Source organism: Thrips palmi, unplaced genomic scaffold (genome assembly GCF_012932325.1).
Source record: "Thrips palmi isolate BJ-2018 unplaced genomic scaffold, TpBJ-2018v1 HiC_scaffold_11, whole genome shotgun sequence".
Lineage (NCBI taxonomy): Eukaryota > Metazoa > Arthropoda > Insecta > Thysanoptera > Thripidae > Thrips > Thrips palmi.
The window spans coordinates 2,735,425-2,747,494 of NW_023144622.1; the positions used below are offsets into that span (position 1 = coordinate 2,735,425).

At 63.1% G+C, this 12,070-nt stretch overlaps 1 protein-coding gene across 5 annotated transcripts in view; it reads left to right on the forward strand.

Moving 5' to 3' along the window:
• LOC117639323 (chitin synthase chs-2) overlaps nt 1-12,070 on the forward strand; it is a 30,028-nt gene that overhangs the window by 7,681 nt on the left and 10,277 nt on the right. For 4 of the 5 annotated variants that reach the window (XM_034374871.1, XM_034374874.1, XM_034374872.1 and 1 more), the window contains exons 2-6: nt 7,514-7,626; nt 8,808-8,917; nt 10,898-11,142; nt 11,411-11,748; nt 11,822-11,996. In XM_034374871.1, coding sequence (XP_034230762.1) covers nt 7,609-7,626; nt 8,808-8,917; nt 10,898-11,142; nt 11,411-11,748; nt 11,822-11,996 — 886 coding nt within the window. In that variant the 5' untranslated portion in view covers nt 7,514-7,608. The remainder of the gene's footprint in view (nt 1-7,513; nt 7,627-8,807; nt 8,918-10,897; nt 11,143-11,410; nt 11,749-11,821; nt 11,997-12,070) is intronic. The other variant, XM_034374875.1, reaches the window with a different exon arrangement.

The following is a 12,070-nucleotide window of genomic DNA, read 5'->3' on the forward strand; positions in this document are numbered from 1 at the left end:
GCTTGGCGTGGCCGGGGGTTTGCGCAACGTGACTCATGAACAGCAGGGCTGGCGCCGCCGCCCCCGCCCCGCCCCGCCCCGCCGCGCCCCGACCTGGGAAAGGATGTGGCGATGAGCGGTGCCTCCTCGCACGGCGGCGGGACTTGCAGACAGCAAGACAGAGAGAGGGAGTGAGTGAGAAAAAAAAAGAGGGAAGTGGTTAATTTTGGACGCTGGTTATGTCGTTTTGTGGTACCGGCCGCGAAACAAAGACGGAGGCCTTGCACTAAGTGCGCCGGGCTGCGTGCGGAAAAAAGCGCCGCCAAAACGGCGGCCGCCGGGATTCGAACGCGCGCCGCGGCGTGGGCCGGCAGAGGCAGGGCGTGGGCCTGGCGGCGAGCCTCACGGCCTCCGCGCCCCGCCCCACGGCTACACTGCAAGCGCCCGCACCACGGCGCCTGCGAACTTCAGGGTAGGCAACCACGGCGCACGCGTGCAAGCGGGTTGCCTACCCACGAGGCGCCTGCGAACTGCAGGGTAGGCAACCACGGCGCACGCGTGCAAGCGGGTTGCCTGCGCGGCAGGCGTTCGGTGTCCACATCATCGACGGGGGCAGCGGGCCGACAGCAGGCTGGCTGCAAGTGAACTTGTCTTACCGCACACGTGACGCGTGGACCTGCCAGCGCTGCCCGCCCGCCGGGACAGCCGGGACAGCCGGGGCTGGCGACCAGCAGGGCGACCAGCCGGGCGACCCCACGAGCGGTCAGCCGGGCCCGAGCCGCGCCGACGGGGCTGGCAGCCCGTTGCGAAACCCGTCCGCCACCATTTCGCGAAATGTGAAGAGTCACGGCCCGGCGACGCCTTGTCAGCGCCCCGCTCACCGCCCTCGCCGTCCCATGAGCTTCATTCACTCTCATCGACCAGCCGAGGAGGAGAGAGGACAGAGTGAAACAGTGAGTGGAGGGGGCGTGCAATGGCATGGAACTGGTGCGTTCTGCAACTGCCATAAACTGCCGCGCCGCCCTACTCGGAAAATCGCGGCGCGCGGATCGATTTGAAAGTTTGATAGCGATGCCGATCGACCGGAGCGGGGCGGGGCGGGGTGGGGCCCTTGGGTTACACACTGCTGACCACTTGTGAGCGACCCCACCCCGCCCCGCCGGACCAGACGGCCTGACAGCCATACCGGCCTGCCCCGCCGCCATGCCGCCGCACGGTCCGTGTCTCGGCGAGCGGGGCGGTGTCCAGCCGGCCCAAGCCGAGGTCCAGACCGAGGTCCAGACCGAGGTCCAGACGGTGTCGCAACGGCAAGCGGGGCAAAGCGGCAATGCCGGCCAATGCGAGTGAGTGACTTTAAAGAACGTGCCCGCCCGGCGCGCGGCCCCGCGCCCCACGACCTGCTCGGTGTCAGCCTGCACAGCCAGCACAGCCAGCACACTCATTCTGAAAGTCGTTCTCGTCGCTCTCTCGCACCGATGCGGGACACCCCATGAGTGCTAGAGAGACAGAGCGACGAAAACGACTCTCGGGATCAGTCCGCAGGAGCGGAAAAATAAATCGCAGCGGCGATACTCGAACCCGCGCCGTTCGCATGGGAACGGGCCGCGCTAGCACTGCGCGGAGCTCTTGTCGCCCAGTGCGTTGAGGTCTCCGGCCGTTGCCAACAAAGTCGCGCGGACTGGCGCTCCGAAAGCGTCGCTCCGTCTCTCTCGCACTCGCGGGGAGGCCCGCCGGGGCGCGAGAGAGACAGGGCGAGTCGGGCGGCGCCGCTGGGCCGCTGGGTTGGTGCCGTTGGTGCGAACGGGGGAAAAGTCTCACAAACTTGCGCACCCTCCTCGCGAGCACAATGCCGCACCGCCAGCGCGGTGCCAGCGCGGTGCCAGCGGCCTGCAGTCGGCATGCAAATGAGGAACACAGCGTTGCCGCCCGCCTCGGCCGCCGCGCCCCGCTCGCCGGGCACACGGGCACACGGGAACACGCGTAGATATTTATAACCCCCACCGCCCCGCCGCCCCGCCGCGACACCGCGAATCAGTCGGTGTAAGGTCAGGCCTGCCGTGCTGCGTCGCTCCGTCTCTCTCGCACTCACGGCGCGCTGCTGGTCAGGACGATAGGCCAGGGCGCACAGTGGGCCAGAAGACCGGTGGAGGCGGCCAAACCTCTAGCCGCGTTTTGAGCTCCAGAGTCGCTAATAGGACTCGAACTGAACGTGTGACCCCACCAATGGATTCCTCGTTCGGAGAGCAATCCATTGGTGGGGTCACACGTTCGATTCTAGTCCCATTTAGCGACTCTGGAGCTCAAAACGCGTCTAGAGTTCTGGCCGCCTCCACCGGTCTTCTGGCCCACTGTGGAGCGGCCGGCGAACACTGACCCGCGCGGCCCACGCACCGGCCGCGATTTACACTATAAAGTGACCATCTCTGCAGTCTCGCTCTGCCTCGCTCTGGCTGCAGTGCACTGCAGTGTCGCGGCGGAGAGCGTGGGCGGCGCACCTGGCGAAACGCAGCGCCAGCCACCCTTGGGCCGCGCGAACGCAAATGCACCTTCCACGCATTTCGCCTCCAGGCGAAAGTTTACAACATTTCCGAATATTTTTCGGAAGCTTGCCCTTGCCGAACTTTGTTATCTCGCAGCCGAAAAGAGGATGGCCAACTCGTTTGCCCACAATGGTGTTGGAAAAGCAGACCGAAGAGTACCGCATCACGTGTCAGAACAGCGAGAACAACACACTAGGAAGCCCCTTTTGAAGTAGCCCCGTCTCTCTCTCACTCACGGCGCGGCCCGCAAGGCTGCGAGAGAGACGACGGCGCGCGGAATTAACCAGCCGGCAGCTCATCTCATTAATTACCAGCCTAATTATCCTCCGGACGGCTCGGGCCGCCAACTAGAGCGTGGCCGCCCCGCCCCGCCCCGCCCCGCCCCGCCCCGCCCGGAGCGCGCTGGAGTGGCCCGGGCGGTTGCGTCCGCAGTTCCGCGTGCGAGGGAGTCTGAGGGAGTCGGCTGAAGTCGGCTTGTTTGCCCCTTCGTCTGATTTGCCGTCGTCTGCTGTTGCGGCGATCGCCTACGAACGCAATCGGAACTTAACGGACTGATTGGACTGTACAGACCAGGGCCGGACTGGCTAAGTCAGGGCCCCGGTCGCAGTGTGAGGTCAAGGGCCCCCTTTCCCGATGCGTCCATTGTTTTAAATTTACTAGCCAGGGGAGGGTAATCCGTGTTTGCTGACTTTGGGCGGCCACTGTGTCCAATCTAGTTGACGTAAAACGCCTCCCTCGACGCCCTAGTATTCTTAAGACCCTACTCTTTCATGCCCTGTATCGGGAAGACGTTGACCACAACGATTTTGCCTTTGACCGCAACGATTTTGGGACCAAAGTTGGTCAAAAAGTGGTCGAGTCTCGGAAATTTGCTGATTTGCTGACTTTGGGCGGCCACTGTGTCCAATCTAGTTGCCGCAAAAGGCTTCCCTTGACGTTCTAGTATTCTTAAGACCCCACTCTTTCATGCCCTGTATCGGGAAGACGTTGACCACAACGATTTTGCCTTTGACCGCAACGATTTTGGGACCAAAGTTGGTCAAAAAGTGGTCGAATCTCGGAAATTTGCTGATTTTGCTGACTTTGGGCGGCTACTGTGTCCAATCTAGTTGACGTAAAAGGCCTCCCTCGATGTTCTTGTATTCTTAAGACCCTACTCTTTCATGCCCTGTATCGGGAAGACGTTGACCACAACAATTTTGCCTTTGACCGCAAAGATTTTGGGACCAAAGTTGGTCAAAAAGTGGTCGAGTCTCGGAAATTTGCTGATTTTGCTGACTTTGGGCGGCCACTGTGTCCAATCTAGTTGACGTAAAAGGCCTCCCTCGACGTTCTAGTATTCTTAAGACCCCACTCTTTCATGCCCTGTCTCGGGAAGACGTTACGGACGTTACGGATTGTGCTAACTGTACGGTCCCGGCGGCTCTAAAGGAGAACGACTGTCCTCGATCAGAGACTTGGCGAGACTCGACGTGAGTGAATGTACTGGGGCGTGGGCGAGCATTCCAAAGTGTGTATGCCGCGGACAGACAGACACACAGACCGACGAACGGACGGACTATGAGGCAGGGAAACGCCCCGGGTAACTGGACTGCAGGGCTAGCCGGGCAAGCGCCCGCATTCAAAGTACCACCTGGAGCAACATCTGGAACACCTACACTTACACTTGGCTCTTGACTAGCTGAGCGGAGAGAGAGAGAGAGAGAGAGAGAGAGAGAGAGAGAGAGAGAGAGAGAGAGAGAGAGAGAGAGAGAGAGAGAGAGCGGCGCTAGCTGCACCCATTCAGGCTCCACGTGACCGGCATGACGGACCAGAAGACACTTTCTCTTATTTGCAATAGGCAATCGGCCTGGGCTGGCGCCGCGCCGCGCACCAACGCCACGGGCAACGCCGCGCTGCAGGCTGTGTCTATCGTGCCCATCCAGTGATGCCAACCGAATAGAGTCCCAAAACGTCGCGACCGCAACAGCTGGAGAAAGCGGCAGGCCGAGGCAGGCAGGCTGTGGCGCATCGTCGTCACGATGAAGGCATGCCTGCAGGACCCATCCCACTACCAAACACGCAACCAAAACACAAAATTAATTAAAAGCAAAATGGCATCGTGAGCGTCGGCCTTGCGTTGGCTTCGGCTGTGCTCCGCGGCGTGTCAAAGGCGGCCGGTTGCACACACACACACAAGTCGGCTCGGACGTGCGTGAAAAACGCGGAGCGCTCAATGGGAAATTATTCATGATTTGGATCTGGAAGGTTGCCGCCCTGCGCAATGTCACTCCCTCGGCATCGGTACGCGTACCCGGTACTGGCGGGGCGGGGCGGGGCGGGCCGGTGCTATGGTCGCTGCGGGCGCCCGACCTTGGTCTCCAAAGCAAAACCACACAGCCGCTACACCAGCAACAACAGCCCCGCAATAACGAGTTGCATTAACGTTCTTTTTGTTGTTTTTTTTCTCTCGTCGTTTCGTTGGTATTTGCGCGGTGGTGGCGCCGTTTAGAGCGGGAGGTGTTTTCGGCGACCACGGCGACTCTTCCCTGCGGTCGAAAAATAAATTGGCATGTTTGTGTGTGTGTGTGTTTGTGCGCGCGCCTCTGGGAGGAAAGTGTTTTATTGGATGTCTGGCCATGCTGGCTTTAGGGGCCTACCCTCCCTTTGTGTTGTTCCTGGAACCCCGGCAGAGTGCTCCGCGGGTGCATTGACACGATCGCGTCGTCGGGGACCCCGATGACCCGTGGGCCCGTGGGGCCCGTGGGTGTGGCGGCTGCACTTGGCTTCGGGTCCGTGCGTCCGCCTGTCTGCCGCGCTGCCGCGCTATGCAACGCAGCGGGCGGCAACCCTACACAGCCCACGCCGCCCACCTCCGCCGCGCGAAAACGGCGCGTTTTGTGTAGGGTTGCCAACCGCGGAATCGGCTATTTTATTTATCGTTGCGGCATGACGCCGGGCTGGGGGACATTGTTTACGAGAGTGGCGCGGCCATCTCCATGCGAATCCCCCTCCGAGTCTGTGTGTGCGTGTGTAAGTGCGTGTCGGTGTGAGCGTGATTTAAGTTGGCAGCTCTGCGCGCGCTCTGCGTGCACTGACCCCCAACTCGTGGAGCTGCAGGTTTGACGCCGCTCTCACCTTTTAAGGGCGGTAATCGTCCACGGCGTAGGCACGGCGGAGGCGTTGGCAGTCCTGGCTGCCGAGGCCCTCGCCGAGGCTATCCCTCTGGCGCTCGCCTTACGGCCGAAGACAGCCGCCACGCCCCGCCACGCCCCGCCACGCCCCGGCCGAGCCCGCCAAGGACGTCTGCGTGGCCCCGCTCAGCGCGCTGCCCGGCGCTGCCGTGTCCGGTGCGTTGTCTTCGGGGCCTCCACTTCGGGGCCTCCACTTCGGGGCCTCCACTTCGGGGCCTCCACTTCGGGGCCTCCACTTCGGGGCCTCCACTTCGCGCCTCATTCGGAGAGCAATCCATTGGTGGGGTCACTCGATCGGTTTGAGACCCATTAAGCGACTCTGCACCTCAAAACGCGTTTCAGGTTCTGGCCGCCTGGCCCACTGTGTGATGGGACGGGAGGCTGCGCTGCCACGCTGCTCCGCCACTGGCTGGACCGCGACCCCGTTGCGCCCCGACGCGTGAACACAATCACGACTTGCAGAGACACCGTCAGACGCCGTCAGACTCCGTCAGACACCCATCGGTGCATCTCATCTCATCTCGTCTCTGACCCCGGCGGTGCAGGCCCTGTAGGCCTTGCTGTAGGCCGCGCGGCAGCCGAAGCGCGACGGACGGGCCGTCCCCGCCGCGTAGCGCGTTTAGCCGCGCGTTTAGCTGCGTCTCTCTCGCACTCATGGGGCGGTCGGCCGCCTGCCGGCGGTGCGAGAGAGACGGAACGCCTGCCCGCCTTTCCAGTCATGAGGAAGCGGTCCAGATCGAGACGACGGCGACATGCGGATTAAAAGCGTTCACGTCGCGGCGCTGCCGAGGCGCGGCCGTTTCCTTGTCTCCAGGACTCCAGGCGGCTGCCTGCAACGACTGGAGCACGTTCCAGCCACTCCGGGCAGGCCGGCAGGCAGGCGCTGCTCTGAGAAAGTCCCTCCGCGGCGCGGTGCCGCCTTGCCGATGGCTGGCCTGATTCGCCTACATTGTGTTTGACGGAGCGGCGTACACTGTGGGAAAAAGTGAGAAACCTGAACGACGGTCCTTTGGGTTGGGGAGCGGTTCTCCTAAAGGCCTCAGTCATGCTAGTCGCTAGTGGTGATAGGTTGGAAAGCGTAGGGGCTTCAAATGTCACACGCAGCACACCCGCCGGTGGAAAAAAATGTGTGGAGGCCATTGGGCTCGAACCTCGAACTTCTGCGTTGAAAATCACTCCTTAACCCACGCGGCCACACACACCCATGATTTTAAGGTGAGACGGTTCCCCGATGGTATTGGCGGCGTGCTGCCGAACTCCAGGCTACTGCAGCATTCGCCGAGGCGCTGGCCGCGCTGGCCGGGCCGCGTCGTCTTTCGCAACGCCGCTGCACAGCACCAGGCAGAGCCAGGCAGAGCCAGGCACCAGCACTCCAGCACGGCGACCTTCGTGCCCTGGACTTGGAATTAGCCCGACCGCCAGACAGCGCACCGCCAGGCAGCCCGCTTAGCACGGCCCTTTCTTCCAGCAGCTCGCCCGGCCCTGCTCCGCTCTTCTGCTGTTCTTCGTCTCGAGTGTTGTTGTTGTTTTTGGAGAGACGCCGGCAGCACTCATCGGCACTGCCGGCGCGTTGCGCTCTTCTTGCGACACATCCAGCACGGCCTGCACGGCCAGCACAATGCCGTGCCGCGCCACACATACCGCCAGCGCATCATGCCGGGGGTGGCGCCACGCGCGTGTGTGTGTTGCACGCGCACACACACACACACACACAGTGACTCATAACGCGCGGGGGAATCCGCTTGACTCCCGCCCATGAGGTCATTCCTACGGATCTTTGGCAGCAACAACAACAAGTCTGACGGCGTCCTCCTGTTGCAGGCCCAGGCGGCGCCCGCTGCTGCTGACATGCGCCGCGTCATGGAGTGGCCCGGCGTGACGCTGCTACGGTGATCCGCGCCCTCCCCGCCGCCGCCATGAGCCCCCAAGACAAGGTGAGTTCGCCCGCGTCTGTGTTTCCCCCAGCACCTCGCCGGACATCGTGCAGAGCCCCGAACAGCTCGACGAGCACCTCGACGAACACCTCGACGAGCACCTCGCTGACAAAATGAAAGTCATGACCTCCAGCCCTCACCTGAATAGGGCTAGGCGTCGGCCCGCCCAGGCAGCCAGGCAGGCAGCCAGCCAGCACGCCAACCAGGCGGGGGGCACTGGCATGATAAAGGCCTCGAGATAAGTGTCTTATTACGGGCTGGAATACAGGTCTAGGATTGCGACCGGAGGAGAAAAAAATATCGACTCATGGCGTGTGCGCGAGGAATTCGAAACCCTTGACCCCGCCGTCGTGTGTGTGGGTGTGTGTACGTGTGTGTGGGGGCGGGGGGATTGCACGCAGCCGGATACGCTATGCAGATATCTGGACACAATGACGCTTCGAACCGAGAGTCGCAAGTCGTGCGTGAAGACTATGCGCTGTTCTTGTTGAGAGGCGTTAACGACGATTTAGATTATTGTGCTTGTGTGTGTGTGGGGGGGGGGAGGGGTGACCTTGAACGTGCCCCCCGTGCCCTCTCAGACCGGTGACGTAACTATGCGAGTGTCCGGGCGCAGATACGTCCCTTTTGCGGTGGCCACGCCCCTCCAGTGCCCCTCCAGTGCCCCTCCAGTGCCCCTCCAGTGCCGCACCGGCGCGGAAGCCGCATGCAATGCCCCACGGTGGTGCTGGGTGTGGCCCACACTGCCGGCCGCTGGGGCGAGCTGGAGTGCTGGAGTGCTGGAGCACTGGAGCGGGCTTAGCTGGAGTGACGTGTTCGCCTCAAGGTGGACACCTCGAAAATGCCGCCCGGCCCGACGGGCTGCCGAGCGCGGCCAAGCGATTCAGAAGCGTCGTATCGTCGCTCTGTCTCTGTCGCACTCGTGGGGCTCTCCGTAAGGGTGCGAGAGAGACGGAGCGACGAAGCGATCTTCCGACCCGGGCGGCGAGTCGGGTCGCACCGCCGAGCCCGTCGGGTTGACAGGCACCCGCAGTGGGCCCGCAACCACCACTCGGGATATGACGGCCACGTCCCACAAGTGGGATGCTTTGGTATAACGTTTCAATTTCTTCCAGGTTTCCCACTTAAAGCATTTTGAACGCGTTCCAACGCATTATTAATTATTGTCATTCCGTTTGCAGATCGCCAGCATGACCTCTGCCCAGGGTCTGCGCGGCCACCACGAGGGCAGCGATGACAACTTCTCCGACGACGAGAACACGCCGCTCACCCACGACATCTATGGCGGCAGGTGAGTCGCCTCGTCGCTCTGTCTCTCTCGCACTCACGGGGCGTGCCGTCAGGGTGCGAGAGAGACAGAGCGACTCTCCACCCTGGGAACGAAAGCGGCTCGAGCAGGGAGAAGCAGAGCGGGATGGCGTCGCTGCAGGCTTGAACGCCACTCTGTCCCTCTCGCACCCTCGCGGCACGCCCCACGAGAGGGAGGGAGAGAGAGACAGGGAGCTTGAACTTGAACTCCAGCGACGCGTGTTCCAAGCGCGCACGCAAAGCCGCGTGAGACAGGGCTCCTCTCGTTTCCCATGCGAGTGCGAGAGAGACGGCGCACGTGCGAGAGTGCGAGAGAGACAGCCTGCGTGTCGGTGGTGTCGGTATTAGAGCTGAGTGAAAGGCTAAGAAAGTCGGAAAGGAAGAATGCTAAGGCCGCGCTGCAACCTGCATGCGGCGCTGTTACGTCGCCCTGGTGCATACCCCCCACTCCTCGCACTCACTCCCCAGGTTTATCATCGTTCGGATAACGCGGATTGCAGTCATTGTGACTGCACAACCCCGAGTCCTCAGAGGGTCGCCGCTGCTGCCTGCCGCCAGCAAGGCTGGCACTGCTCGCACTGCACTGGCCGCTGCGCGAGGTTGTTGGGCTGGCCCGCGCACCGCGCCGCGCACCCCGCACGCCCTCGGTCCGCCTCGGCGGCTCGACTCTGGCTGGCTCTGGCTGCGCAGACTGCTCTCCGCTCGCCGCGGCTCGCCGTCCCACGAGCCAAATGTCGAAGTCGAACGACTCAAGGTCTTTCGACTGAGCCGGCCAGCCCAAGCCGAAGCAGCCCAAGCCGGAGCCAGGGACTGGGCAGCGCGGCAGCGCGGCAGCGCCAGCAAGCGCCCGTCGGGGTGTGCGAGGGAGACAGACAGCGCGACGGAGTGCGGAATCGCTCCGCAAGCGGCACAGCTGCAACTAGAGACGCACGCGGCGAATCCTGAAAGACAATACGACTCGTGCCCGGGGAGGGGAGGGGGCGTCGCAACGGTGAATATGCCACGCCCGCGAATACGGTGACGGCCTTGGCGAGCCTCGGCTATTCGCAGCGCAGACTGATTCCGAGAGTCGTGTAATGCGATCTGAACGTTATGGCTTTCCGCGGCGGGGAAGTGGCAGTGTAGTGTCGCGTGGGTGAGAGCACGTGAGTGCCGGTCCGGCTTTTATTTCATTTTGTTTTCGTCGATCCAAATTAGCCAAAACGGCTCTCCCCGCCGCGTGCGCCGCGAGTTGCGTGGGTCGCGCCGCGGTCAGTGCCGCCACATCCGCCAGCCGGCCGGCCGCGCAACGGCAGGAGCGCGGAAAAGAAACATGAAAGAGAAAGAAAATACAGCCAGCGCGGCCGCCGCCGCCGGTAGTCGAAGCCGGGCTCCTCGTGCGACTGTACGACGCTTTCTGGAACGTGTTGTACTCGGACGTCATCGGCCGTAGCGGCGCGGCGGCGTGCCGCTCGGAAAATGAAAGTGCTCCGGGAGCGAAACGGAGCCGCGAGCTAGTCGAGCCCCCTCCCCTCGCCCGCCCCGTGTAGAGACCGCCAGCTCGGCCAGGCCGCCAGGCGGCCCGCCAGGCAGCCAGCCAGCCGCCTGCGGCCAGACAGTGCAGGCAGTCCCGCCGCGCCGCCGTGCGCGCGCTCCACGTGGTGGCCTGCCTCCGCGGCGCTCGGCCGCACTGGCCGGCCGGGCCGCGGCGTGGCCTTGCGCCTGGCGCCTTGTGTTGGCGGCGCGGCGTTTTGCGGTGCAGGCCGCAGGGGCGTTTAGCGTTTAGCGAGGCTCATTAAATGCGGCCCGCCCTGCGATTGCCGCGGCTTGCCGGGACCTAGGCGGCGCAACCTGCCGCTTGCCTCACCGCCCAACCAGGCCCAACCAGGCCCAACCAGCACTCGCAGGCCGCAAAGCGCGAACCGAACCGCCACTGTCCGGCACTGTCCCGGGTTCGAGACTCAGTTTCTCGTTCTGCCCGCAGCACCAGGACGGTGCAGGAGACGAAGGGATGGGACGTCTTCCGGGACCTGCCGCCCAAGGCGGACTCGGGGTCCATGGCGGACCAGCGCTTCCTGGACCTCACCATCAAGATCACCAAGGTGCTGGCCTACCTCATCACCTTCGTCATCGTGCTCACGTCGGGCGTGGTGGCCAAGGGCTGCCTCCTGTTCATGACGTCGCACCTGCGCGCCAACCGCATCGTGCCGCACTGTAACGTCAAGTACGGTGAGTACCAGATTTGAAGATAAATATTCAGGGCACCGACGCACAGCGGGATCACTAAATGGGACTAGAACCGAACGTGTGACCCCACCAATGGATTGCTCTCCGGGCGAGCAGTCCTTTGGTGGGCTCACACGTTCTGTTCGAGGCCTGTTTAGCGACTCTGGAGCTCAAAACGCGTTTACAGTTTTGGCCACCTGTGCCGGTCGTCTGGCCCACTCTGCAACGTAGGGGCATGCCTAATTATTTATCATGTTCCTGGCCGCCCCAGGCCGCGACAAGCAGTACGTGACGGTGCTGCCCGAGGAGGAGCGCGTGGCGTGGACCTGGGTGCTGCTGTTCGCCTTCCTGGTGCCCGAGCTGGGCACGCTGTTCCGGTCGCTGCGGATCTGCTTCTTCAAGTCGTGGCGCCGGCCGCCCTTCCTGGACTTCGCCCTCGTCTTCCTCATGGAGACCCTGCACACCGTGGGCACGGCGCTGCTCGTGTTCGCCGTGCTGCCGCAGATGGACGTGGTGAAGGGCGCCATGCTCACCAACTGCCTGTCCCTGGTGCCCGGCATCCTCGGCATGCTGTCCAGGACCAACAAGGAGTCGCAGCGGTTCGTCAAGGTGCGCCAGAGCCCCGCCCCGCGTCCACCGCGTTGTCCACGCCAACTAAACGCTAATGATCCTTCTGGCGCAGGTGCTGGTGGACCTGGGCGCCATCGTGGCGCAGTGCACCGGCATGGTGGCGTGGCTGCTGCTGCCGCTGCTGGGCGGCAACGGCCCCAACCTCAGCCTCTGGTGCGTCCCCGTGGCCGTGTTCTGCACGTCCTGCGGCTGGTGGGAGAACTACGTCAACAAGCAGTCGCACATCGGTAAGGCCCCAACAGTGGCACCAACAGAAAATAAGAAAAGGAGCGACCGTATTTGAACCCGCGACCTTGGCGTC